At 40.3% G+C, this 27,750-nt stretch overlaps 1 protein-coding gene across 1 annotated transcript in view; it reads left to right on the top strand.

Annotated features, from left to right (window-relative positions):
- Nucleotides 1-27,486, top strand: part of nnt (nicotinamide nucleotide transhydrogenase) — a 29,993-nt gene extending 2,507 nt beyond the window's left edge. Inside the window, exons 3-22 of the mRNA XM_073477460.1 lie at nucleotides 3,913-4,151; nucleotides 4,678-4,895; nucleotides 5,511-5,598; nucleotides 5,734-5,822; nucleotides 6,124-6,311; nucleotides 6,613-6,746; nucleotides 6,844-7,035; nucleotides 8,212-8,365; nucleotides 9,466-9,627; nucleotides 12,846-12,956; nucleotides 15,743-15,888; nucleotides 16,146-16,341; nucleotides 16,912-17,145; nucleotides 18,208-18,368; nucleotides 19,226-19,405; nucleotides 19,660-19,819; nucleotides 21,843-21,924; nucleotides 23,049-23,167; nucleotides 23,948-24,063; nucleotides 24,815-27,486. Coding sequence (XP_073333561.1) covers nucleotides 3,913-4,151; nucleotides 4,678-4,895; nucleotides 5,511-5,598; nucleotides 5,734-5,822; nucleotides 6,124-6,311; nucleotides 6,613-6,746; nucleotides 6,844-7,035; nucleotides 8,212-8,365; nucleotides 9,466-9,627; nucleotides 12,846-12,956; nucleotides 15,743-15,888; nucleotides 16,146-16,341; nucleotides 16,912-17,145; nucleotides 18,208-18,368; nucleotides 19,226-19,405; nucleotides 19,660-19,819; nucleotides 21,843-21,924; nucleotides 23,049-23,167; nucleotides 23,948-24,063; nucleotides 24,815-24,964 — 3,119 coding nt within the window. The 3' untranslated portion in view covers nucleotides 24,965-27,486. The remainder of the gene's footprint in view (nucleotides 1-3,912; nucleotides 4,152-4,677; nucleotides 4,896-5,510; nucleotides 5,599-5,733; nucleotides 5,823-6,123; nucleotides 6,312-6,612; nucleotides 6,747-6,843; nucleotides 7,036-8,211; nucleotides 8,366-9,465; nucleotides 9,628-12,845; nucleotides 12,957-15,742; nucleotides 15,889-16,145; nucleotides 16,342-16,911; nucleotides 17,146-18,207; nucleotides 18,369-19,225; nucleotides 19,406-19,659; nucleotides 19,820-21,842; nucleotides 21,925-23,048; nucleotides 23,168-23,947; nucleotides 24,064-24,814) is intronic.
- The last annotated feature ends 264 nt before the right edge of the window (nucleotides 27,487-27,750 follow it).

A 27,750-nucleotide genomic window follows, 5' to 3' on the forward strand; every position in this document is an offset into this window, starting at 1 on the left:
TAACAGTAATGAATCTTGACCCGTGTCTGAAACTATACTGTGTTAAGGTCCTTAATTTTAAGGGAATAGGGCCTGGGAAGTCATTGTAAGGTCCTTGAATATGATATTTAAGGAGATGTGGAAACCTGGCTGCAAGGACCAGACCTTCAGAAGAAGCAACACAATGTTGTTGCAATGAAGTTTGACCAAGAGGTTTCAGTAGTAATGAAAGATGTCCACTGTGACAAAAGGCTGTGATGGTAGCACTCCTCCAGTGTCTCAGCGACTTTGAAATCTTGTCCAGCCATCTTTCTGCAAATAAAGTTGTTCCAAACATAAATATTTTGATAGTGTGTCAGGTTTTGGACATTGGATCTTTTGACAGTGTGCCCGCATTGGTTGGCAAGCTATTAGCTAATGAAATTAGCAACTGCTACTACCTTGTACAGTTACCATATGTAGGAATGATTTGTTGTTCTTTTTAAATTGCCCATCTTGCTGACAGTTACCACTTAGGAACAACTACTATTAAGACTGCACATTAGACAACTCATTTATTTTTAGGATGTCACTGTATGTTCAACCATGCAAACAGGAGCTGCAAATGGACCTTTTACTACTGATGGCAACATGAAAGCAATGCCACCTGTAGCTTCTGTGTGCATTCTCATGTACTTGTGCATCAGGTACAGTATGGCAGGTGCAAAGTTACTCATTAAACAACACTGATGGAGGATATGCTTTCAGCAAAGTCTTACTAACCAGCATTAGAATGGACAGACAAGTATGCTATTTATACCCTTGTCCTTCAGAGCGCGACCCATTCATTCATTCTTGTTTTGTTTTTTTTGCATGCCTATTCCTTTTTAAAGTCATTGGTATTTTTATGAAGAAGATAATCCCTTATTTTGGCAAAACAGAGATACATCAAATCAAACGGAGGATATCCTTTAACCCCATGCTGTAGCTTTTCCTTTAACTCTTCTTAAAGGTATATTCTAGAGGTCAGTGCAGCTACCTGCAGTTGTTTTCATTCCCAAGGTCACATGTAGGATGTATTCTCCATTTTCATGCCTGGTCTCTGTATCAGTAACCAGAAGGTGTGTGTACTGTGAAAGCCGGTACCAGCTGGTTGGAGGTGCTTCATGTCCGACTGTGCAGGATTCATGGTTCATGATTGGGGGTGCTTTTGACCTGGTTCACGGTGACATCCGTGCAGTTCAGCTAGCTCCAGCAACAGCTGGTTGAGTCTATTCTGGAGACACAAGTGTCAGATGACAGGGTCGCAGACAAGTAGAGGAGCACATCACACATAGTTCATATAGATGTGGTCATGCTTTGACCTCTGGGAGCCTATAGAGGTACAGTATAGGCCAAGGCAGTGTGTTCATATAAGACTGGATTCATGACTGACATGGACAGAATGACTCTGCTTTATGAAGAGACTGTTATTGGGATTCTCACAGTTAGTACCAATTTAGATGTACTGGACATGCCATGTTGCATACAAAGAAATTATACCAAGAGTTATAGGAAATAAGGTTGAAAACAGAAAAAACAGTGCAGTATAAAAGAAGTTACTGCACAATAAATTAGTTAAAGACAATACAGTGTCATTTGAGCACAGAAGTGTCCTCTATCTGTCTCTTTTCACACTGTGTCAAAAAGGGCTGACACAGCACCATCACTGGGTATTTGAACTGAAAATAGGGAACCATGAGTGTGTTGCTGGGGGTGTGTTTCTTCAGGCGTTGGTGAGACAAAAATACAATCCAGGAAGGCAGAGCTGAGTCACACATCCAGGAGTCTGAAAGGTTATCAGAATCAAAAACACTGCACACTGGTTTATAATACTGTTAGGAAAGATTTTACAACTCTGTAAAGTTACCACAGTGAGAATGCTTTGTGCCACTCTGTTTCAACACAGTACAGTACCCTCATTGAAATGAATTACGTTGAGACATTGTGTGTTTTCTCTAATAATAGTGTTCAAAGCTGAATTTTAAAGATATTTTAATTTCCTGCATTGTTTGCAATTTTTTACTGCTTAAAGTCCTTGTTTTCTCTGCTCACACACTCACTTTAATCTTTAATCTAAGTATTGAGGTTTATAGGTTATCATGTTATAATCTCTCCTGTGAGAATCTAGACTCAAAACACAAGATATAATGCTTGTTTGCTGCTGCTGCATTTAATACTATTTTTTAGTGATATGGTGGATCTATCCGCTGGTGTCTGCCCAATCTGAACTTAATCTAAACCTTTTTTGCCCAGTAACATGATAGCCGTGGGATAGACTGCCCAGCTGTCTGACTCTAATCTCTTTATTGGTACCTGACTGCTAAATGTGTTGGCAGAATGGGACCTACAGCACATACAGTGGCATGTGGTGCCTCTTGCTTTATTAAAATTAAATTTAATCAAATAGCTGGCAGCCAGTATATTGGCTGTGGAGCTTTTGGTAAAACAACAGTTGTTGGCGGACAGCACAGCACAGCAGGGTGAGAGGAAAGGCAGCCCTTGTGATCTTGTGTTTATGTATAGAGAGAGAAAGAGCTGCAGTGGAATTTTCCATAGGAGCAACATGTGACCTGCCTGTTGCTTGGACACTTAAGAGCAACTGAAAGACACACAATAATAAGTCAGTGTCTTTGTCTTTGTCTTTGCAAAGCAACAATCATGGACAACAAAGGAAAGCTTTCTGCTTTTAGATTGAAATCAATGTTGTGTCTGTATCTTACTATCTAACTTTAAATAAAGACGAGATTGGCAATGAATTGGAGTATTTTCTTGCTGCCTGTCGGTTAGTTAAACTTTGGTCAAGACTGTAATATCTTGATAATTATAGGATGGATTGCCATTAAACTTTGGACGGAATTTTATGGTCCTCAAATGATAAATCCCTAATGACTTTTGTGATCTCATTACTTTTCTTCTTGTGCCAAGGGCAGTATCAAAGTATTAAAGTTTAAAATTATCCAGTGATATCTATTCATATCTACCATGTGAATTGTCACAAGGTGTCGTGAAATGTCCCTTTTGGCTATTACTTTGGTTGCGGACCAAATAGCTGGAAAACGAAAGACATTCCCATCAGCCTCAGCTGTTTTTTGTTTTTAGTACAGCTTCACAGAGCCAATAGCATGACTATAGACTCATAGTGTTGTTACAAGATACTGTCCTACAGTCCTTCTCCCGAAAAGGCTATTGCATAACATACAGTACAGTATTTATGGTAAACACAGTGTTATTTCTCCTTGAAGCTGCAGAGAAAAGATCTGCATGCCATAGTATAGTATTGGGTTTTGTGCTATTGTGGTCTTTTTATAATGAACCATTTCCTCACATTATCTCCTGTGTCCTTAATCATGAAATAGAGAAAAGCTGCAATAGTTACAATGTTCCACTCAATCAGCAAAATAACTGTTAAGTATCCTTTCTATTGTTTTGGACCAGAACAAGATACACACATGCACAAACCCATATACATACTGTGCACATTTCGCTTATATATGTGTTATAGTTTGTATTTTGTTAAAATATGCTGTGAAATATTGTAAAAATAATTTTGTGAAATAACAACCAAATGGTGTCAACAGTGCTTTGGTTTGATAGCCTGTTGGTCATACAAGCCATTGGCATAAAATAGGTTGAAACAAGGCCAGAAACCACTGTTCGTCAGCCTGGCATGAATACAATTGTTATCATTATTTTTTATTTTATTTCACATGAAGAAAAACATAATTGATGAGTAAAAAGAAAGGGAATACAGACAGTACATCATGATTGTAAAGTAAAATACAATAACTTCAGAAAGAAATGTGAAGGAAGAGTTAAATAAGCAGCTTGTTGAGTGGCCCTTCTAATGTGAAACATTGAACATAAAGACTTAATCTTACAGTTGTCACTTATCTCCCGTATTGTTTCTCTAAGCCTCTGCAGGTATTCCATACAAACAGCTCACAGTCGGTGTACCCAAAGAAATTTTCCAGAATGAACGTCGTGTGGCGCTTTCTCCCGCTGGTGTCCAGGCACTCATCAAGCAGGGCTTCAATGTCATCGTGGAGTCAGGAGCCGGAGAGCCTTCCAAGTTCCCAGATGAGCAGTACGCCCAGGCTGGAGCAACAATCAAAGATGTTAAAGATGTCTTGGCCTCTGATGTGGTTGTCAAGGTAAGATTTAAGTGGAGTGTGGAAGGGGGAATGAGAAGTAGATAGATTAATAGTTCATCAAGGCCAGACAGTGGGAGGTGGAGGTAAATAAAGTGGTTGGATGAATCAAACAACTGAATGTCTTCTTTTCTGAAAGGCTGGTTAAGGTAGAAGAAGTAATGACAAATGGATGGCAGAGAGAAAACAAAGACATTTACATGATGTGCCATCAGTGTTTTTGAAGACATAGGCAGCTTTTGTCACTTGATCTGTGTTTTGCATTGTTAAATGCAAGAAAAAGAGGGAGAATGAATGTAGCTTTAAAAAAGTGGGAAAGAACTAGCGTTCCCTGACCAAATGACAATTAACTGTCAAATATGTCTCCATTTAGGACATGGTCTTAAAAGTTGACAAATGGAGAGGAATGAGAATTGAGTAAAATGAAAAGCAGGATGAATAAAACAACCTTTACACGTGCAGCTTTTAGTTGCATATTTTGATTTCCCCCCCATCCTTACCGTTTTCAAAACAATTTCTCTGCTTCCAGGTCCGCGCTCCCGTTTTCAACCCTGATTTGGGCGTCCACGAGGTGGACTTGATGAAGGACGCAGCCACTTTAATCAGCTTCATCTACCCGGCTCAGAATCCAGAGCTGATGGACTTGCTGTCCCAGAAGAAGGCAACTGTCCTGGCTATGGATCAGGTGCCCCGAGTCACCATCGCCCAGGGTTTTGATGCATTGAGCTCCATGGCAAACATTGCAGGGTATGTACAAGGGTGTTTGTAAAATGCCTTTTGCAATGTAGAAAACACAACAATGCAGCTATAGTTGGGTGAACTTTGTATCTTAAAATATGTCCAACTTTAGCTAGTTAGCAAGCCAGGAAACTTGGTTGCTAGCTTTTGCTTTTGTTCTCACACAGTAATATCAGCTGTTATTTTTAGAAAAAGATGTTTCTCAGGTTTGTTCGTCAACATGACTATGTCTTCAAGTCAACGTAGCATTGACAATGTAAACACAACTTGTATTTGCTGTGAATGCTGGAAGCTAGGGCTGCACTCTTTTTATTTTCCAACTCCAACATACTCCTTTTTTTCTTCATACAAATTCAAGCCAGCAGGGCAATTTAGCTTCCAGCCATTATCAAAGCAATGTAGTCTAGCTCTCAGACATTCATCCCTTCCTTTGTCCCTTTTCCATATTTTTCCAGCTGTTCGTGATCTTTTCAACTACAATCTACACATTCATGTTTTAAGCCAGGAACTCCATTCACATAATGTTCTGAATCTTCTATATCATTCATCAGTATTATATCAAAATTGACTGACTGTTCAGTTTCTGTATCATTTCCTGTGTTATTTTCCTCTCCACCATTCCAGGTACAAGGCAGTTGTGCTGGCAGCAAACAGCTTTGGTCGGTTTTTCACTGGACAGATCACAGCAGCTGGGAAAGTGCCACCTGCAAAGGTGTGTAGTATGAGTGTGTGTGATTCTGTGGTTAGCGCTTATTTTTTGTAAAAGTATATATGTATAATCACAAGTGTTAATGTGTGTATGCCAGTTTTAACATGCTCAATCACTGTTTCATGTGTATGTGAATAGGTTTTGATCATTGGAGGTGGTGTGGCTGGATTGGCAGCAGCTGGTTCTGCCAGGGCCATGGGAGCCATTGTCAGAGGATTTGATACCAGGTTTGTTTTTGATATTATACTGTGCATCTGAATTGTGAATGAAATGAATCCTGGCTTTGAAAGATTCTATTTGAGCAGACGTTCAGAAAAAAGGACTTGTTTTGTTGCTGATGCTTTAAATATGAAGGAGCAGCAGCTGTAGGAAATGTTCATTTCTGTTTGCATTAGCGGTAACTCAATATGGTGTGAAGAGAGTGCCCAGTAAACACGGAGACTAATGAAGCATTAAAAAGTTCTTATGTTCTGTCAGAGATATTTTCCCTCTGCCTGACTGAGAAATCACCTCTCCCTCCTCTGCCAGAGCTGCAGCTTTGGAGCAGTTTAAATCTTTGGGCGCAGAGCCGCTGGAGGTGAACCTTAAGGAGTCAGGAGAGGGCCAGGGTGGCTACGCCAAGGAAATGTCAAAGGAGTTCATAGAGGAGGAGATGAAGCTGTTTGCCAAACAGTGTCAGGACGTGGACATTGTCATCAGCACTGCTCTTATCCCTGGTATGCACAGAAACACAGACCTGTGCACAATGTACACACAGACTGTATATATGTGGAATATCACAACGTGAGACATGCGTTCTGGGCATGTAGACAGCAAACTTAGAAATGAAAAGGACAAGTTACGTAATATTGAACATTAAAAATAACTTTACCAGAGTGTACCAGAACATGTTTTATAACAGCTTCAGATTTGATCCATTGCTCTGTTAGTTTCTTAGCTTTTGTACATTGTGTGTCCATGCACAGCAGCTGTCATGTTTATGTTTTAGTTTAAAGGTCTGTCACTGTCACATTGTAGGCAGGCGGGCACCCATCCTGATCACCAAACCAATGATAGAGAGCATGAAAGACGGGTCAGTGGTGGTGGACTTGGCTGCAGAGGCTGGAGGAAACATTGAGACCACAGTACCTGGAGAGCTGTCAGTATACAGGGTCAGTGCACATACTGTTCATACATACCATACCCAAAAGTTACTTCCTTTCCAATTTATTGTAATATCACAAAACTTATCTGCCTTTTCTTCTTTAGGGAGTGACCCACATTGGCTTCACAGACCTTCCCAGCCGTTTGCCGACACAGTCCAGCACTCTGTACTCAAACAACATCACTAAGTTGGTGCGGGCCATCAGCCCTGACAAGGAGAACTTTTACCTCGACGTTAAGGACGCGTTTGACTACGGAACCATGGACCACGTTGTGAGAGGATCTGTTGTGATGCAGGTATGAGGTCTCAGGTGGCCAGCAGCCCAACAAACATGCATATACTGTACAGTATGTGTACAGCTGAGGATCCAGGCAGTCATGTAGAATGACATTCAAAGTGGCTGCAGGTCCCTTTCCCAGTCACTAGATGTCACCCTAAGGACACACTATAGTCTTACTCTGTCTATTTAGAGCATCTTTACTGTAGGCCAATGGAGTAACACCCCTGCAATAAACAAAAACCTCTAACGCTACCCCAAAATAAAAATGTCAAGTATTTTTGGGACGCACAATATAAACGAGCTTGAAACGCATAGAAATCCTAAACAATCAATTTCTTTTTGTGTTCTTGATCCTTGAGCTGTGATCAAATTTTCTGCATTGAGATTTCTTTACTTGTGCATGAATTTAAATACATCGCAGAAGTTGATTTTTCAACTGTCACATATTCTACTCAGATCAGATTTTGGTCACAGTAATGCAAGAAAAAAACTTAAAGGGATTCTTATCAAAAAACTGAATATGGATATTAGTTCTGTAGTATTGGTCAGACTTTGTTGTCAATTATAGAAGCAAAGCATCATTAGTGAGTGTGCAAGGAAGCAATGGGAGTTGTTAGTTGTTAGTATCTAGGAGAAGATCAGTATCTTTGTTTTTATTCAATAAGGTGGAGCTACATCATTAAGTCATGAGTAATAGATCCCTGTCATGTTCTGGGGTGATTATTTTTACAGTAATCAGTCTCAGTCAAGCTGTGTTCATTTGTTGAAGTAAACAAATAGTAATTGGACTGATATCTGATCGCAGGAATGGTCAGACATCTCATAAATGACGCTGAAATAAGAGATCTTACCTACTGTACCTTCTGATCATTAGTTTACTTACTTTGATCTTGACAGCATGGTCTAATGTTTCACAGCAGAGGTCACTGTACACCGTCAGGCAATGAGATCAGGGAATAAAGTCAGAGATCAAATCAGCTCCTAATAAGTGTCATTTGATATTCTTGATCTAACTGACAATTACTCTCATTTCCACCACTTTTTGCAGCCGTTCCTCTCTTCTCTGTGAGGTGTAGATAACCACAAGCTCAGCAGTTCGAATGATGGTTAGGAAAGATTGATTTAAAGAGTTTGTTCTTTTTTTTTCCATCCTTCTACCCTTTCACATCATACCATTCTCTGTCCCCTCCAGAATGGAAAGAACCTTTTCCCTGCTCCTCAGCCCAACAATGTGCCCGTTGCAGCTCCTCCTAAACCAAAGTCTGTCCAGGAACTGGCGAAGGAGAAGGCTTCCCAGATCTCCCCCTTCAAGGCTACACTCACCACTGCTAGCTTGTACACCGGAGGTTAGTTGTTGAAGTTAAAACTAAAAGTGCCATTTAAAATTTAAAATCAGATCTTCTGGTTATGTAGAGAAACCAGGAAGCTACTTTATCTGAGAAATGTGCCCTTTATTGACATTAATTTTCCACATTAGGTGTGAAGGGTGGTTGAGGTCTGCCATAAGGTGAAGGACAGGTTAATAATCACCTTTTCAGGTCACAGGAATGTGCACAGGAGGCGAGAAGTGACACACACACAGACACCCTGTTAGTGTCAGGAAGTGTGCATTGTAAAGACAGAGTCACGCTGAGTTGGGTGTTTGAAGTAGTGCTGGAGCGAGTGGTTCCCATGGTGCGACACAGCGCTGTGTGTGAGTGCACCACACGCAGTTAATGTGGTTCACACATTGTTTAGGTGCTCCAGTAGTTTCCTACTTAACACTACCACACAGCGAGATGTTGCTTTGACCTGGTTACATGCTTATTAGCGTGGCATGTAATGTAGTTTTTTAAATAATTTTAGATTGACTGTTATTGACATAGATAACTTTTTTGCGCCAGCAGTTTGTCTGGAAAAAAAAGTTTGATACATGCCACCAGTCTTGCAAATGTAACCAGACAAATTGCTCTTTGACTGCTAACTATGCCTACAACAGGAAATAAGGACAACATGGGTGGCCGAGTGCCTACCACATCTTGCAGTCAACCAAGTGAACGGAGACTTGGGGAAATCTACTATATCCAAACTCATTTATACTAAAGAAAACAGGGTAGAAAAGAGAAGAAAACACATTTCATAGGCTTTGTTTTTTTTTAAAGCTGGCTTTTCTCAGTGAAATATTTAGTTTAATGTCTGCTCTTCAGCTTAATTGCTCACAATTCATTGGCATGTTCAAACTGGGCCAAGGGGTTACAAGCAGATGTTACCTTCTGTGTTATGAGGTCATAAGCTGAAAAGGTTGGAGACCTATGTATTGAAATAACAAATACTGGTACTAAATGTACTCTACTCTAATTATTGATTATCTCAAATACAGATTATTTAAACAGTATTGCTAAAGCTCTCTCTAGTTGTAGCAGTAGCTCGGTTTATTTCTGTAACTGTATTTCTCTCTCTGTTTCAGGCGCTGCCACCCTGCTGGGTCTGGGTCTTAGCGCTCCTAACGCCGCCTTCACCCAGATCGTCACCACCTTTGGTCTGGCTGGCATCGTTGGATACCACACAGTGTGGGGAGTCACTCCTGCTCTGCACTCTCCACTCATGTCTGTCACCAACGCCATTTCAGGTTAGTTGTGTTGAGTGCGTCTTCTGTGGTGAGCAAGTTCATCCTTTTTCTCAACGATTGCACATGAATGCATCATTCTGAGGAGGGGGCAAAATTTTACAGACACCTTTCAGTGTAATGCAATGCCCTTTTTTTATATACAGTCCTACCAATGCACTATTTTTGGGGCCAATACCAAAATTAAGGAGTAAAAAAACTGCGATATTGATATTTGAGGGATCATAACTCTTGTGATAAAGATATGTAATGAAGGCAGGATATTTTACACTTAACAATAAATTTTGTTTTCCAAAATGTTACTGAAACGGTATACATCATGGGGAATCTAATAATCATAGATTACACCGCACATCTTTTCTGCATTATGTTCTGTTTTGCCATATATGTCAGTTGGGATCAAATTAGACCATCATATCACATCATCATGTCAAGGACACAACACAATAATATAACAAAACAGCACTAAATTCATAGTGCACTCATAGAGCATCTAAATAAAATATGAAAATGAGACGTAAAATAAAAACCTAGCTAAAGGATCAAACACATCACACATCAGTCCTGCAGGTCTGAGTCCAAATAAAAACTTTGAAGATTGTGTCCTTATTGTCGACTGCAGCTTAACACAGAGGGGTTAAGAGGTTAGAGAGGTAAGTGCATGTGTGTGTTCTGACTGCTTTGATCCCTCTGGGGTAGGAAGTAACACACCGTCGGTGATCTTTGAGGGTCAGGGAAGTCCGTTGCTCATTTATTCTTGCACACAGCGGAGCCCAGCAGTGTAACAACTGAGAGAGTTTTTACTTCCTTTAAAAACTTTATTACTAACACCTAGGCCCTATTTTCACATTCCCATCTTCACACCATCTTTGTTGATCCGCTCACTCTGTGCCTTTCAATTTTCTGCCTTCTTTTCTGTCTTCTTGAATTTCACACAAAAAGTTTTTCATATTTTTTAACAGGATCAGTCTAAAAGGCACAAGTTCAGGAAATCGCATCGAGATCAGTAGAATTTGAGACCACAAATTAAAAAGAAAGAAAATTAATACACGTTTAAGTTCACTTGAAGGTTTTCCTTTCTTCTCTCCATCAGTCGCCCTCTCCTTTGCTGTCACTGTCCAGGTATTTTCCCTTCATATTTGGCCTTTATTACCCTTTTTTTTTTATTTCTGCCACTGACTGCGGTTATGGAAACAGTGAGACCAACAGAATTCTGTTGTTGTTGTGCCAGGCGTCGTAAAGTCACACAATCACTCAGACATTAGGGAATCATATTGGAATTTAGGGTTTGAGTGAGGGACACAGATTATACTGTTACAAGCAGTGGTGACTCTGACTGGTGGGTCATCCAGTGGCTTTATACCTGCTGTCTGATAGAAATGCTTTAATCTACTTGAGAGCACTGATTCACTGTCACAGTCCGCCTGTAGCCTGGTGGCTGATATTTGTTACAGAGACACACCAACGAGACATTGGCCCACCTAGTAAACATGTATGTGTCATAGTCGGTGTGTGCGTGTGTCCACTGATGCCTGCTGGCTTTCTTTCTGGCTAATCTCTCAGCTGTGGTGGCCTGGCTTTGCCTTTGATCATCTTAATGGTGTAACTATACCTTCTTTGGATCGAGTGGCTCGTAAAAAATTAAGTGTGCCATATTAACGAGGATACACCAATTATTTAAAAGTGTCAGATCCATACCTATTTAATTAATGTTTAGGTAAATCTAAGTCTCAGACTTGGTATGGGAGACATCCAATAATAAAGGACTCTTTTTTTCTTTTGTCCTTTTCAGGAAATTTACTTATCTTTTACAAAAAAGGCATTTACAAACAGGTTGTTGGTTACTAAATAAAGAAAACGAAAATTGGGGGTGAGACAATAAACAATGAATGTATTTGAAAGCGTCAACTTGGTAATAAGAGCAAAGCATGCTTCATAGTCAGTGGAAGAAAATAGCTGATAAGTGCCATCCTGACACAATTTCAGGTGTTTTCATGCTACAAACTAAACTACAAATGTTTGGAAAGCTTGATATCCCAGTGAATTCCTTCCTTTGTATATGCTCATGAGAATAATTACCCGTGATTCCTGCTGGTTTTGCCTTATTAGTCACAGTGGAAATTTTAAATTAGCTTCTATTTACATAGTCGAAGTTGTGAAATGATTTTTGGCAGCGTTCTGAAACTTCCTTTGTTTATGAGCTGTCCTGGAGCTGTTAGACACACATGATTATAAAGCTGACTTTGTTGGGGGGGAAGGGACTAGTGAGAGAAGGTCAAACTTGTTTACCTCATTTGAAAATTCAGTGCAACACTATTGATTTTAAGCATTAAACGCATTCACACTCTTTCTACCTGGTAGTATTGTGTGACTGCAGGCTCCCAGGGTGCTGTGTATTGCATGTCAGAAGGAATTCAGACCTGGTATTAACATCTGTCCTGAGTGATACGATTACAAGTCTGGCAGTTCACACTTTTTAAAATTTGTTTATCGTCAATCAAATACATAAATATAATGTAAATTATGAAATCAGTTCAAACAACTGCTAAATTTTGGGAGGTTAGACATCCTTTGGACACAAAAGCAGAGAGGCTGGTACCGTGCTGTTACGACAAACTGATACATTGCACAAGGAAAGAAATAACTTGATGATTTGCATTTAACGCAGAATTTACAAGAAGCCATGAGTAATTTTGAATTTGTTGTAGCTGTTTCGAAAAGGTTAAGTTTCCACATCACTCAGCAACTCTTAAAATCAGGCGATTTGTTAAGGGAGTCTGGGGATATTGCAGTTACTAGTTTGATGGTTAGTTGAAACAGACGGTGTGTTGTGAACATTGGCAGAGAAGTGATCAGATCTCAAATGCATCCTCAATGTGTCTTGGGGATGTCCCCAACTGTATTTAGAGCAGTCCACTTATTCAGGACGCATGTTGATACCAAGTGTGAACAGCCTCTTACTGCCTGTAAGTCATTATAGGGCTGATGTTATCAAGGTTTCCTGAGCCTCTTTTGGTAAACACACACTCCCTCTGTTTCTCTCTCCTCTTTTTCATTTATTTATCTCCAGATCTTTCTATTTCTGTCTTTTTTCCAATTTGGGAAGCAAACTGAGTATTCTGAGTTAAAGAAGACAACTACAAAATGTGCATTCTGTTGTCAAGTTTTCAATGTATAATGAATTATGAAAGTGGAGGTACTAAGATATCCCTGTCGTGCAGGTCTGACGGCTGTGGGTGGTCTGTCCCTGATGGGAGGTGGCTATACCCCAAACAATACTGCTGAGACACTGGCTCTGCTGGCTGCCTTCATCTCCTCGGTCAACATCGCTGGTGAGTCACCTGCACATAGACACCTCACAGTGATCCCTGCCAGTCACAGCAACCTTTAGCCAATAAAATATCAACTCAGGCTGAAGATTGAAGTGTTTTACATTGATTGTACAATAACAATCTTTCGAAGCCCAAGTTTCGCAGCTGCCCTGTCTAACCCACCTGCTCACACCACAGACCACACACATTCACTGCTGCTATTAGCCTAAATAATTCCCATTAAAATGACAAAGTGTTCCCAGAGCCATTACAATACTCATCACTCTGTAATAGTCCTGGGAAACAGAGTGTTCCTCCAGCGCCGGGCCATGAATTTGTTCTAATTTCTCCTATTAGCTCACAGCTACACACCAGGGGAGACTTTGATGCAAGTAAAATAACAGTTCACTTGCACATTGGAGCAGTTCAGCCTGTTTGTTAAAAATGCACCAAAAGCTTCTTTGATTTTTATGTGCGAGTGATGTAGGACACCACAAGGTTTTGAAGTTCAAGACGAGACTGTGAATCCTGCCACAAATCCTTGGCCCTCTAGGCTCTGTGGCGTTACAAACCCCCTATTAGTCTTTCAGATTTCCCTAAACGAAAGCATGCTAAAATACCACAGCCCTTTATAGACCTACCTAGTTCCTTACCGGTTGTTTAATTTCATTTTTGATGTTCTCCATGGGTTCGGTTCCACACGCACATTTTTAAGCGGTTTACCACATTACCCATAAACCCCTGGGAAGAGAAATATTCATTCCATGGAAAGGGTCAAAACACAATAGTGAAATTTAGCTCCAATAAAGCAGACCCTGGCATTGTTCAGCTTGTGTGTCTGTTTGGAGGAACAGGTCCCTAGGCGTAGCTTCTTGTTTCCTCCTTGTCTTCACGCTCTGTTGAATATCTTGAGCTTAATATGTTCAGTTTCTCACAATCTGAATCTTAGTGTGCAACCAGGTCTCATCAGATTCCATATTTTTCTGTTATTGCATGTTTTTTTTTGTTTTTTTGTCTGCTTCAGCATGTAAATCACGTCCTGTGCTCTACTTTGGGAAAAAAAGTGTGCATAAAAAAGCCATTAGTTCCTGTCTTTATAGAATGAAAATGTCTTTTTTTGTAACCAACCAAATCATTTCATTTAAAATGTTTAAACTGCTACCAATCAAACATTGGCTGGTTGCATTGCTAGTCAGTCTGTAGGCTAAACAGCTAATCAGCTAGTCAGCAGTAGCACATTGAATAGCTTCAGCACTTTTTTTCTGCGTTTTGGCCTTCCATACACATGTCAACGGTGTGTTTGGCCTCATTCACAGCATTTCCTGTAGCTAAGCAACCAACCAGAGAATACAATCTCATTCCTGTTTACTACGGCACACCCATGCCCTATGTATGTAAATGGCCATGTGATATTCGTTTTCAGGTGTTTTACTATGTACGGAGAATTTTACCAAAAATACCTGTGTCGTGTGGACTAGGCCTAACCCATCTCACACCTCATGTCTTTACCTATCCAACCCAAACAATGAAGGCAATAAGTAACAGCCAATCAGAGACAGAGTCGGACAGGTCATGACTTTAGCATCAGTGTCACAGACGAGCCCCCAGGAAGAGCGACAGGCTTCGAAGCCAGTTTTCGTAGTGGACAAACCGTGTAATTACAACATCACGTGATGTGAACTGCGGCCCAAAAAGACTTTTTCCCATAAGCTTACATTGTGAAAGCAGTGTCTGTAAAACGGTGGATAAATTTTTTTGAGCGTCACAACCACCGCAAAACTACTCGTTTCACTGTCAGAATTTGAGTCATTCGGTCCAATAAAATTTAAAAAGTCTAGAAGAGCTTCATGATTAAATTATTTTATCTCCTTTCAAGTTATCCAGGTGCTAAACTGGAAGTTAGCCGGCTCATGCGGCAGAAGTCTCCAGTGCGCACGCTCTATGGGCCACATAACACGGAAGATCCGGGTATTTTCATACCCAGGAAGTCGAGCTGTTTCATAGGAATGAATGGGGATCTGCCTCCAACACTGTGTCCAGATTTAATATAACGTCCTTGGTCACAGAGCTGCTAGCTTGGCTGTAGGTCGTCTTATTATAGGCTTTGTGATTTTGCCAGTTTTGCTGATAGGCTGCTGTTTTTGCAAGCTTTAAAATAAAGTGTTAACATATTCATTAAGGGTAAAAAAAAAAAGAGACAAAAAAATGAGTGGATACTGGCGTTGTGTAAATATGAGAACATTCTTCCATATTAATATATTGACTCAGATTGTTCTGCAATAATATTAGCCACATTAGTATTATTATTATATGTTTTAACAGTCTGCGACTAAAATTACATGATCTGGAAAGAAACAGGTGCTAGCCTCTGATTCACCCTCGTATGTATGGTTGTGCACGTGTGTGCACGTGGCTACAATCATGCCAGAGGGGAAAAAGGGAGACACACACTCAGTAATGTGATCTCCTCCTGTAAAGCAGTGAGACACCGTCTGGTCCTGCTTTGACACTTTTGAGGTTTTCTACTTGAAATATTTACACTGACATGAAGTAGACCTATTAAATTCCTAACATTGGTTATTGGGTTTGGCAACTGTTTTTAGCTATTGGCCTAAAAAACACCTGTCGTCTAAATATAGATATTTTTCATGTATTTCAGGTGCCTCAACAATTCTACCTTTTACTTTCTTTTCTGCTCTCTTGCACCTTTTTATCATGAGGGTTTTTTGTATACTAATAAAGAAACTTTTAACCCTAACTTTGTGCCACTGTCAGTATAGGTGTACTCACTTTTCTGTCTCACCCAGGTGGTTTCCTTGTGACGAAGAAGATGTTGGACATGTTCAAGCGTCCCACTGATCCTCCAGAGTATAATTACCTTTACCTGCTTCCTAGTGGAGTCTTTGTGGGAGGCTACGCTGCTGCTCTGCAGGCTGGATACAACATTGAACAGGTGTGAGGATGTTTATAAAGTGCACACAGTTCAAGATTATATTTGTGGTTTCCTACCAAAACTTTCCCTCAGAAATGGTGCAGAACAGCCCACGACTTTATAAAAGTCAGCTAATCATCCTCTAAATGTATTCTTTGTTTGCCCAGATGTTGTGGAGGAGCTTCCAAGTAAATCATTTGGTCTTATTTCTCATCCTGTGGTCCCTCAATCCTTGTCCATAACCCCATTTTTTCCGTTCTGTCTCTTTCTCTCACCAGATTATGTACTTGGGCTCTGGCCTGTTCTGTGTCGGTGCCCTGGCTGGCCTTTCCAACCAGAAAACAGCCCGCCTGGGTAACACTTTGGGTATGATAGGAGTCGCCGGGGGCGTTGCTGCCACTCTGGGTGCCCTGAAGCCGAGTCCTGAGCTTCTGGCACAGATGAGCGCCGCCATGGCTGTAGGTGGCACTGCCGGTAAGTCAGTGAAAAATACTTGCAGCAATGTGTTGCAGCCGGTGTAAATTAATAGACATGGTTTTTGCATTATTTGTGTGTGTGTGTGTGCATGTATTCCAAGCTTGGCCAGATTTAGCAGCAGGTGTGCAGAACGCAGAGACTCTGTGATGTTTTCATCAAACGCAGCATGACTAATTCCCCGCCAGACCCAGGAGGTCTGTTGAAATGGTCAGCATCATGTATTACTCATCTTCTCTCGCTCGTGCGGGACAGTTTGATCATTTTAAATGCTAATTGTTCCAGTAACAAAGCCGAAGCACAGACTAAACTACCCACACAGATAATGGCGCACATTTCCAGATACAGTAACGTTGCAAAACTTCCTGGAGTGCACACACACAAAGTTTAGACACACTCACAAACATGGAATTTCCCCAAACAGGCCTCATCAGCAGCACCTGTATCCTCAGAAGACCTACTTCCCAGCAGTGCGTGTGCACATGCTTGTAATTTGCATGTTATTTGTGTACGGGTCCTTCAGGGCCATTGCACTTTATTTATTTGTTATCTCCTAACTCTTTTCTTTAGGCCTGGCCATTGCTAAGAAAATCCAGATCACTGACTTGCCCCAGCTGGTGGCTGCCTTCCACAGCTTGGTGGGTCTTGCTGCTGTGCTCACCTGCGTGGCCGAATACATGGTCGAGTACCCCCATTTCGCCACCGACCCTGCGGCCAACCTCACCAAGATTGTCGCATACATCGGCACCTACATCGGTGGAATCACTTTCAGCGGCTCTTTGGTGGCATATGGCAAACTGCAAGGTGAAGCAAAGTCGTATATGCTTAGTATACCTCCCAGTATGCTGATGTACAGACAGAACTTGAATTAATGCTGTCATGGTATTATGAAGGACATTCACCCCACACAGCTGATGACAGGTAGAAAAACAGATAGTAGAAAACTGCAAACAGCAACAACAATCTATAATTATTATTATGTAATTATAATTCTATAGCCCGCTGTGTGTTTGATATTTGACTCTTTATAGATGTTATTTTACATGATCAGTTATGGAATGTAATGTAAGTACACTTACTCATGTACAGTTTTGAGGTACTTGTACTTAACTTGAGAATTTCCATTTTCTGCTACTTCCACTTCACTACATTTTGTTTTCATTAGCCAGGCTGATAATCGGTCGCCCCATAGTAATTGGTATATATGTACATGTAAATATATGTTTTATGTTTTTATTTGTACTTTTGATACATGAAATATTAGATACTCTAAGACTTTTACTCGCATTAGCATTAAAGCATTATTAGCATTGAAAATGGAAGCAGGATCAAACGGCAAGACTTGCTTTTACATTTTGTTCTGTACAGATCAAACAAAAGAAATACAATATTAGTAAAAACAGAAAGATAATCTTTTTGTGAATGTGGATCTTGAAAACGGGATTAAACGTATCGTTTTTAAGATTTCTGCAGACAGATGTGTCAGTTTGGCAGCGCTCTAGTTATCAACAAGAGAAGGTCTGATGCTTCATACCCACTTCTGCCTGCTGTGAGGGGGGAAAAGAGGGGGGGGGGGAGAAGGGTTCATCAGGTTCATGTGCTGGCACCGGTCCTGGGCAGCCTCACTGTACTTTCCATATAGGCTGCAAGTGTTTCACAAGGGCAAATTATGCATGAACGTGACATTCAGTTAATGACAAATCTCAAGCAGTGACTGCTGAATAAATGATAGATGCTACGTTTAATAGTTAAAGAAGCTTTTTGTGCTGTTTTGATTTGTATCTTAGACAAGTTCACAGCTGAATGATAAATTAATACAAGTGTTTATTTGAAGTTTCTCTCTCTCTAACTCTTCTCTCCATCCAGGTGTTCTGAACAGTGCTCCCCTGATGCTCCCTGGTCGTCATGCTCTGAACGCCAGTCTTATGGCAGCCAGTGTTGGTGGGATGATTCCCTACATGCTGGATCCCAGTTACCTCACAGGCATCACCTGTCTCGGATCTGTCTCTGCTCTGTCCGCTGTCATGGTACGGCTGATTATATTACTGGGGTCTGCTTTTTCACTTCTCTACTGATGTTAAAAAAAAACTTTTACAGCTTCTGAAAACAGGTTAGAATCAGGTGAATCAGGCAGAGAGCACACTAATGTAATTACTGTAAAAAGAAGAAATATTTTTACAGTGACATGTTACAACTTTTTCGCTCATTTTGCACATTTCCATGTGTTGCTGGGAAAATCAGCAGGTGGACTCAGTCCAAGAGAGAACATTTCCAGTGCATCCCTAGAGAAGTGAGATGGATATCATTTCATTTTCAGTTATAAATGAATTGGTCTGTAATCAGTCTCTAGAGTACAGTATAATGTATCATCTACTGTGCATGTGTGTGTGTTCAATCGCACACGATCTTAGAAATGAAACTACAGTATTTCAACGAGTGCAACCTGATGATGTGCACCTGTGCGCTTTGAAAGAAAGTCAACACACACCCCTGGACCTTGCTGCTGCTTTGATAACTACAGTTGGCCCTTGTTAAACAGAAAGTGTACAGATGATGGAGGGACAGAGAACGAGTTGATTTGATTGTGAAAAATGTGAGTGAAGCTGGGTGAAGTTTTCTCTTAAGTTAGGTTCAACAAGTGCATCACTAAGCATGCTAGTTTCAGTTATGGAAGGAGAATTTGTTAATACTTTATAACCTTTTTGAAATTTTCTTTACCTATCCTTTACTTTCCTCTTCCTCCTCTGCTGCTTCTTGTTCTTCGTCTGCTTCTTCTGCTGCTTCCTCTTCTTCTCTTGCCTCTTCTGCCTCTACTTCTTCTGCTTCTTCATCTTCCTGTATTAAGCCACTTAATTAACTCTTAACTCTTCTTCTAACCTTTCAGGGTGTAACCTTGACAGCAGCCATCGGAGGCGCTGACATGCCAGTGGTTATCACCGTGCTGAACAGTTACTCAGGCTGGGCGCTCTGTGCTGAGGGCTTCCTGCTCAACAACAACCTGCTGACCATCGTTGGAGCTCTCATCGGGTCATCTGGAGCAATCCTGTCATATATTATGTGTGTGGTGAGTCTCCGTTTAAAGAATTCAAATTCTAAATAAATCCTGAAGTGAAGCATTTGATGTTTTATGTGGTTGTTCCTCTCCTGACCACCAGGAGGGACTCTAACTTTACCATAGCAGAGCAACTGTTCTGACAAAAATTTTGAGGAAATATCCCTTTCAAATTTCATCTCATTCAATTCAAGACAATGAGGTGAAAGCAGAAGGTAAAGCAACGGTAAAAAAGGAAATACAAAATCTCTCTCTCACCCTGTCAGGCCATGAATCGTTCCCTGGCTAACGTGATCTTGGGAGGCTACGGCACGTCCTCCACCGGCACAGGAAAGCCCATGGAGATCACGGGCACACACACAGAGGTCAACGTGGATCAGACCGTCGACATGATTAAAGAGGCCCACAATATAATCATCACTCCAGGTAAAACACACACAGCCCTACACACACTTCAGAGGTCTTGAATGTGAGTGGAAAAACATGGTACTTTGACTTTGCCAGTCTTTTTTTTTTCCAGCATTAGCAAAGTCTGTGTTCTGTTTATTTAACCTTCTCTTGACCCATGTTACATCACCATTTTGCTAGGCTAATTGACAAGTCATGGTAGAGTGGCCACACACGCACACACATACACAGTCTTGGGTTTCTGTGTGGTCGTCAGTCCCTGGTAAATAGACATTCTACAGTGCAGCGTATATATGCAAGGTCAAGGGAAAATTAGATGGAATGAGGGTATGCTGGCTTTTTGTTGACAATTCAAGTACTACGTTCAAAATTGGCTTCTAGTTCCTTTTTCGGGGTTAGAGCGTGGGGTCCAACCTTTGTTCCAGCTTCATGCTTTTCTTCTTTTCACATGTTTTCAGTATGAGACTTTAAATACACGTCTGAACCTCCCACTTGGACCATGACGAAGGTCCTCGCTGCCTTTGCCCTAAAATCATCGTCACTGTGTGGCCCAGTGACTTTTTTGTCCTCTTGCCAGACTGTGGTGAACTAGTCACAGTTCCACTAAGTTGTTTTACTCACGTGGGTACAGGTAAACACAGACTAAAGGCATCCAGCCTGCAAATTGGTGATTCCAGTCACAGTGCTGAGTGCCTATATACAAAAACCAACTCTTCAGAGGAAAACCTCTGCAATTTACAAGAATTGCAAACTTAAAGTGGTCACATGATTGGGAAGAAGTGAAAAATAAGCAATCCATGGAGTAACATCCAATGTAGGTCAAATTTTTTTTCTTGCTCTTGTAAGACTTACACAAAAGCTGCAAAACAGGCCAAAGAAATGTTGAGTTGGAAGGAGTGGGAAAAATGAACGGAAATGAAAAATTATTATTTTTCTTTTTAGCCTTTTTCTCAAAATGGTCTACAAACAATACCACACCAAGACAAGACCAATAATAAAATGCCAGACATTTTTTGAAGATTCATAGGAAAACATAAACCAGTGAAATATGAGGAGCCGAATAAGTAGAAACACATTAAAATAGAACTTGTCAAAGTCATCTTATGAATATCCCAGGCATGGCATCAGAAAGCCTCTAAACCAGGACATTAAAGATACACACTTGGTCTCAATGTCATACAGGTAATCTTTTCCTAATTACATCAGTTTCAGAACACGTAATACCCAAATGTATAATTCTTTACTCTAACCAGAGTAGTCATTAGTCAGACTGGTATTGTTACCCAGCTTCGGCTCTCAGTTGGTCCCCTTGTTTCCATTTTGGCCATTTTCCTTAATTGGAGCCGTCACAGTCACTTTGCCTGATTGACATCTGTGGAAACGGTTAAGACTCTGCCTGATAAACATAAGTGTTTTCCTGGCTTTGTCTGGCCCATCTGCACATAGTCTGGGTCCACTTGTTTTTCTTATAGGAGAAACTCCAGAGAGAATAGTGGAAGCACAAGGAATGAAGGAATTGTGATGACGGAGAGGGGAAAAAACAGTGAAAACCATTAAATCGTTGAGCTTCAAACCATGTTTTTTTGAGTGTTTTGGTTTTTTGGTTTTTTTGAGTTGAGTTGAAACCATGTCATTTTGATTGGTGTGTTGTAACAAGACAGTTTCTGACTGCTTGTTGTGACAAGGCTCGTAAACACCACTGGACCGTTTGACATGTGTTTGTGTGTGATGTGTGATAAAAATCAAGTGCCACACACCAGCATTATTAAACATGAAAGAGGTCCGAGGCTTGGAGGAAAAAAAACATACTGTCCCAGCTTTCTACTAAAAGCCAAGTAACATAATTTAATATTTATGTGTTACCAAAATGTTTCATATTGAATTAATGAATACAGGATTAAAAGCATCTATTTAGAGACATGAAGGCAGCCATGAACAAGATGACGCAATTAAAGTTACAGACAATCATTAATTTCTTCTTTTATACATTTTTACAAACAAATTCTATTCTTACCTGTTGTTGTTTTAAAATGTCTTCCAGGTTATGGACTCTGTGCTGCAAAGGCCCAGTACCCCATCGCTGAGCTGGTGAAAATGCTCCAAGAGGCTGGAAAATCAGTCAGGTAACGGAACAATAAAACAAACTCATTTACATTAAGTTACATTAATTGAACTCTGAAAATGACTGAGAGTTGAAAAAAGCAGTACAACACATTCATCAATAGTTATGATTAATACTTAGGGATGGATATAGATATAGGGTTATGCATTCATGTAGCTAGATATAGACAGAGTAGATGGTTGTTCGTGTAGTTTAAGGAGGGAAGGGAAGGAAAGGAAACGATACAAGATGCAGAAAAGAGTTTTGGCTTTGATGACAAGAAGATGGGATAGGACGGGTAGGAAGTGACTTGTATGCAAGGAATGAATGAGAAAAGAGAAATGTGAAAGAGGAGAGGAAGGACAAGGTACAGCGGAAGCTTGTGTGTAATTGTCCCGCCTCAGTCGTTTGATCCTGGCTGTTGCAGCTGCTGCTACTTAGAGCATTTGTGCTTGATTAGAGGAAAGTGGGTGGTCAGAAAAAAAACTCCTTCACCCTGATGTCTTTCTCTCATATTTTCTCTTTTTCTTTGTTTCATTATTCAAATACATACTCCTTATTTGTCATTTGTCTTCATGCTACTTATATCTGCCTGGGTAGACTGTATAGGATCACGTGAAGGGCAGAAACTGACTTTTTCAATCGGCAGCCACAGTCACTAATAGATCCCAGAACAGACAGGCCGTCTGCACTCTGTATCCTTCCAACCTTGCCAAACAAATAGGAAATAAATCTATAAATGGTGGTCGGGCACATGGCAAAGTAATGGAGAGAGAGTGAGACAGCCACCAGGATTCAGTGGCTGCTGTTAATTTTCTCCTCTGATTACATGACATGGCTAATTCATTTTGAGAGCTATGTACACACGTGCACACACTGGACAGATAATACATGGTGGACGATTGCAGTAGGAAGTGTTTATGTAGCCAGACTATAATCATAAACGTCTATCAACTACACTTGTTCAAATTATCCATTGTTACGACCCCAGAGGTCGTCTTGTTTTCCATTTATTTTGACCCTCTTTCCCTTTTTCACATCTTTCTCTCTCAGTTAATAAAGTAAGGTAATAGTTAATGGTGGTCAATAACCAGGTCTATAGAGGAGGGACTGTTCTAAAGGACTCATTAAATTTTGTTCCCACAGGTTTGGTATTCACCCGGTGGCTGGCCGTATGCCTGGTCAGCTCAATGTGCTGTTGGCTGAAGCTGGTGTCCCGTATGATATTGTCCTGGAAATGGAAGAGATTAATGATGACTTCCCTGGTAAGATCCAGTCCTTTCTGCCTTGCATACACTGTACCAGTCAGGTAACTGATTCTTCCAGACTTATTGTGACCCAATATGTTTGATTTAGCTGCTGTTTTTTAGAGGAATTTAGGAGTTAGAATGATTTACTTTCTTGCAGAGAGTTGAAGAAAAAGATCATTCACTCTCATGTTTGTATGCTAAATATTACTATAGCTAGTAGAATGTTAGCTTAGCATAAACTTGTCATTTTAACACTTGCATTTTTGTACAGATTATACAAACAAGGTGTTACATGTTAAATAGTGAACTTTAGAGGTGCTGGTAGGGAGACTTTAAAAAAAAAAAAAAAACTCAAGTCAAGCTAACTTTTTCCATATAGTTCCGTCCCCTCTCATCATGTTGAAATTTCTGCCACCCATATTTTTCTCAAAAACCTATTTTTTAAAACTTTCCCCACAATACTGCTGCCATCGTCTCCAATTGTGTCATGCACAGTCTCCGACTATTGAGCCTTAACTATGCCACTATGCCATATCTCCGATCCTCAAAAGCAGCATAAACATAATGATAAATATGATTTGGCATGTTGTTGAAGTACTCAAATGATTGGTGGCACTGTTGTTTTCAGGCTTGACGTGTGTGTGACAAAATAGGCTGTAAGTTGATAGACAAAAGATTGGATAAGGTACAACGTCGTTGAGACAAAGGCTGAAACTTATAAACCCTTAAAAAAATTAAGAGGTAAAATGACCTGGACGTGTTTTCTAATTTTCAATTTGTGGTGTGTTCAATCAGAGACGGACCTGACCCTGGTGATCGGTGCCAATGACACTGTGAACTCAGCCGCCCAGGAAGATCCTAACTCTATCATTGCTGGTATGCCCGTGCTGGAGGTCTGGAAGTCTAAGCAGGTGAGACATCTGGTGCATGTATGTGTAATAATGAGGTTGTCCTGAAGCCCAAAAAGATAAAGAGGACTGGAAGATTTTACAACAACTGGAGCACTTTTTATCGCTGAAAGTCCACACCCGTAGAAGGGCCTCCTCACACATAAAGAAATGCATAATGGCATTCATGGACACACACATGCACTCAGGCTTGCATACACAGAGTTCCAGGTGCAGTCCCATCCTGATCCCATTAGCGGGGACTGTGTCGCTGGTGGAATGACGACATTCAGAGCATCCCACTGGCACAGCTCCGAGATCTGGGATTTATACAGCGCTCCCGCTAGATTCCCCCCTGGGAAATCAAAGAAGACATTCTACTTTACCACACACTTATACAGACACATACAGGTGCACAGATAAAAAATACACAAAGAAAAGATTGCATAAATGCTTTTTACAGTAAGTGGTCATTCATAAGTATCCAATAATGCATGCATGAGTCATGTGAGAACACACACAAACATATACTGATTCTACATACACTAATTTTAGAGTTTTGCTCAAGTCAAACCTATGTGAAATACATCATTATTGAACTAATTGTCATTATTTCTGGTTATTTTTCTCTATCAGCATTAACTTTCAGTTTTTTCTGTAATTTACATTTCTCCAAAATTCTTTAAAAAGCCTTTTCTGAAGTATTGTCATCTGCGATCGTCCAATTAGAGGTTTTATGTGCGCATAAATGTGACTGTATCTCCTCCCTTTCTAGGTGGTTGTGATGAAACGTTCCCTGGGTGTGGGCTACGCAGCTGTCGACAACCCCATCTTCTACAAGCCCAACACTGCTATGTTGCTAGGTGACGCCAAGAAGACCTGCGACGCCCTGCAAGCAAAGGTCCGCGAGAGCCAGAGCCAGTAAGACTTGAGGCTCTGAGGCCAGCAGAGACCTCCACTTAGAGCACACGTGGAGGTAGAAGATGAAGAGAAAGATATCAAAGATATTTCAGCATTAAGATCCTCTTTGTCCAATTGTGACACAGCCAATTGAGCAAAGATGATCACTTTTTGGCACACCCTTCCTGACATCTATAGATAAAAGAAATGGTTTGTAAAAAATACACTTGTGCAGTTAGAGCCAAGCAGTGCAGATACTGTAGTTTTCTAATAGTGCTCCCACCCCGATGTAATTAAGCACAGATTTGTTTTCTCTTTGACACATCTTGTATTTCTAGATGTGAAAGGAAGGGTAAGTCAGCCACGCGCATATGTGGTCTGTAATTTGGAGAGCATCTGACAGTGTCGTCTTCATTGTAGACACTTATATTAATGTAAAAAAACAACAATCAGAAGTATAGATGCATTAAGATGTTAGATATTTTAAATCTCACTGTTACAACAATTTAAGAAATAGTCAATAGTTGAAAGAAAACGATAGATGAATTGGAATTAAAAAGGAACAAAAGCAGAGATATATGAAGGTAAACCCGCCAGAGGAAGAGGTATGAGAGCACTAATGTTTTTCCCAAACTGTAAAGACTGTTGCCTCCCCCTTTTTTCTCCAGAGTTTGCTTTTATTATAGTAAGATTAATTGATGTTCCCTTTGATGGATTTCCTCTAAATGCTAATGTCACACCTTATATTTCTGTACAAGTTAAAAAAGAAAAAAAGCAGAATAGTGCAACATTTTTGTAAAGTTCATTCAGTTCCAGTTTTTTACTGAATTGAGAGATTTTTGTATTGGGTCCAGTCATAATGAGAATCCTAGAAAATGTCAACGTGATTACATTTTAGAAGCCATAGCCTGTTATTGAAATCTAGTCATGCTATTTGCTTTTTTTTCTCTTTTAACTTGAGTGTGTCTTGTGACCTCCGCCTTTGCCTCTAGTGCAGCAATCACACACTGATCCAAAAACAGATACAAATCCATTCAAACCTCGTCTATCAAGCCTTTAATGCAATAAACCAAATGTCTCTGAGCTTTTAAGTACAGGACCACAGCTGTCCTGTAACGCTAGTACTCCTCCTACATAAAAACACTCTTGTTGCTCTGATAGCTGAATGGATTTTATGATGTTTTTGCACCAGGTGTGTCTCATCATCCTGTGTGGTTCTGATATTACAGTACATGTGATGCTAGCCACCGGCCTTTATGGTAAAGAAGGGTATTTTTGTAAGTGAACGTGGCTCATCCACTCCAGTATGTGTGTCCTCATTATTGCTCTGGAGGGAAATGAAGGCTCACTGTTTGTAAAGTAGGGCCAGATGTTAAACTGATTTTGTGTAAAGAATCTAAAGCAACGATGCAGTTAATTCATTTGTTGCCACATTTCAGAAAACATGAATTTTTCAACTTTATTACCAAGTGTGCATTTCTAAATTGATATTGTCTTTTCTTAAAGCCCAGCATCTGCCATAAACCTTAACTTGTGCCAAACCGTCCCCTTTTGCACTCAATCTGGATAGATTAAACGGCACAAATATAGATTTGAGTGGTTGTTGTATAACCACATGAGTAATTCTTGAAAGATCATTGACATTATAGCAGTAGCTCCGACTCTACACCTGTCTTCACACAGCTGACCCAACCAAAACTTTAAACACCAGAACGTCATGTCATCAACTTTGAATTGCTTTGGCTAAGGTTGGGTTGCTGCCATCGTTTTATTTCTTCCTCTGAGTGTTTAAGGTCATGATACATTAAATGAATTGGTAATGAGTGTTGGTACACGGTTTGAGGAACAATACTTCATGAGGTGATAGGTCACCTTTGATATTTTAATAACTAAGTCAGTGCTATAAGACGTAAGTTATTGTTGTTTCATCCTGGGACCTGATTCGTTGACCATGACAACTATCCTACCTCTCCATAAAACGACCAATAACTTTCCATATGACCTTCATCTGACCAATCACCTGTAACGGACCAGTCATTTTCCACCCAACACACATAAATTCAACCAGTAAGCGCTCATGTGTCTCATGCTGCCTCATGTTTTGTGTTCATTGTGTTTTAACTATCAGACCTCAGTTAGCTGCTGGCTAGTTTACTGTATGTTATGCAAGTGAAGAGCTGCAGATGGTCATTACTGCTCATGACGAGTTATTATTCATACATGTCAAACAACCGCAGTCTTTCGGGACTATAAGAATGAGATGCCTGCTTAATATTGGTAGATTCTTGCCATTTTTTCCTATTGTATAGGTACTGATCATACTAAGAAAGATGGAAAATCTAATTTTACAATGGCCAATATGCCCCCCTGTGCCCTTATCTTTTTTCTGTAAAGAAGCTTTTTGTGCAGAGCAACAATGGGGGTTTGAAGTTGTACAGTGTTTCAATGCACCGTGTAGGGAGATGAAATGTACTGTGAATGTTTTTTTCCCCCCTTTTGTTTATCATGGAACATTTTCATCCCTAATAAACCTGTATTTACACTAGATGTTTGCCTGAGGCTGTCATTCCTTCCCTGAAACACTCTTAAAGGTGCAACTGGATTCCCTATATGATGTATTTTTCTGAACTTACCAGATACTTGCCTTTACTGAATTAAACATAATATCCACATTACTGATGATTGTTTATTAAAAAATCCTATTGCGTGTATATTTTGTTAAAATACTAATGCTCATCACAACAATATTGTTGCAATCTTGATATTCAGGTATTTGGTTAAAAATATCGTGATATTGATTTTACTGCCTCG

Source organism: Pagrus major, chromosome 12 (genome assembly GCF_040436345.1).
Source record: "Pagrus major chromosome 12, Pma_NU_1.0".
In the NCBI taxonomy this organism is placed as follows: Eukaryota; Metazoa; Chordata; class Actinopteri; order Spariformes; family Sparidae; genus Pagrus; species Pagrus major.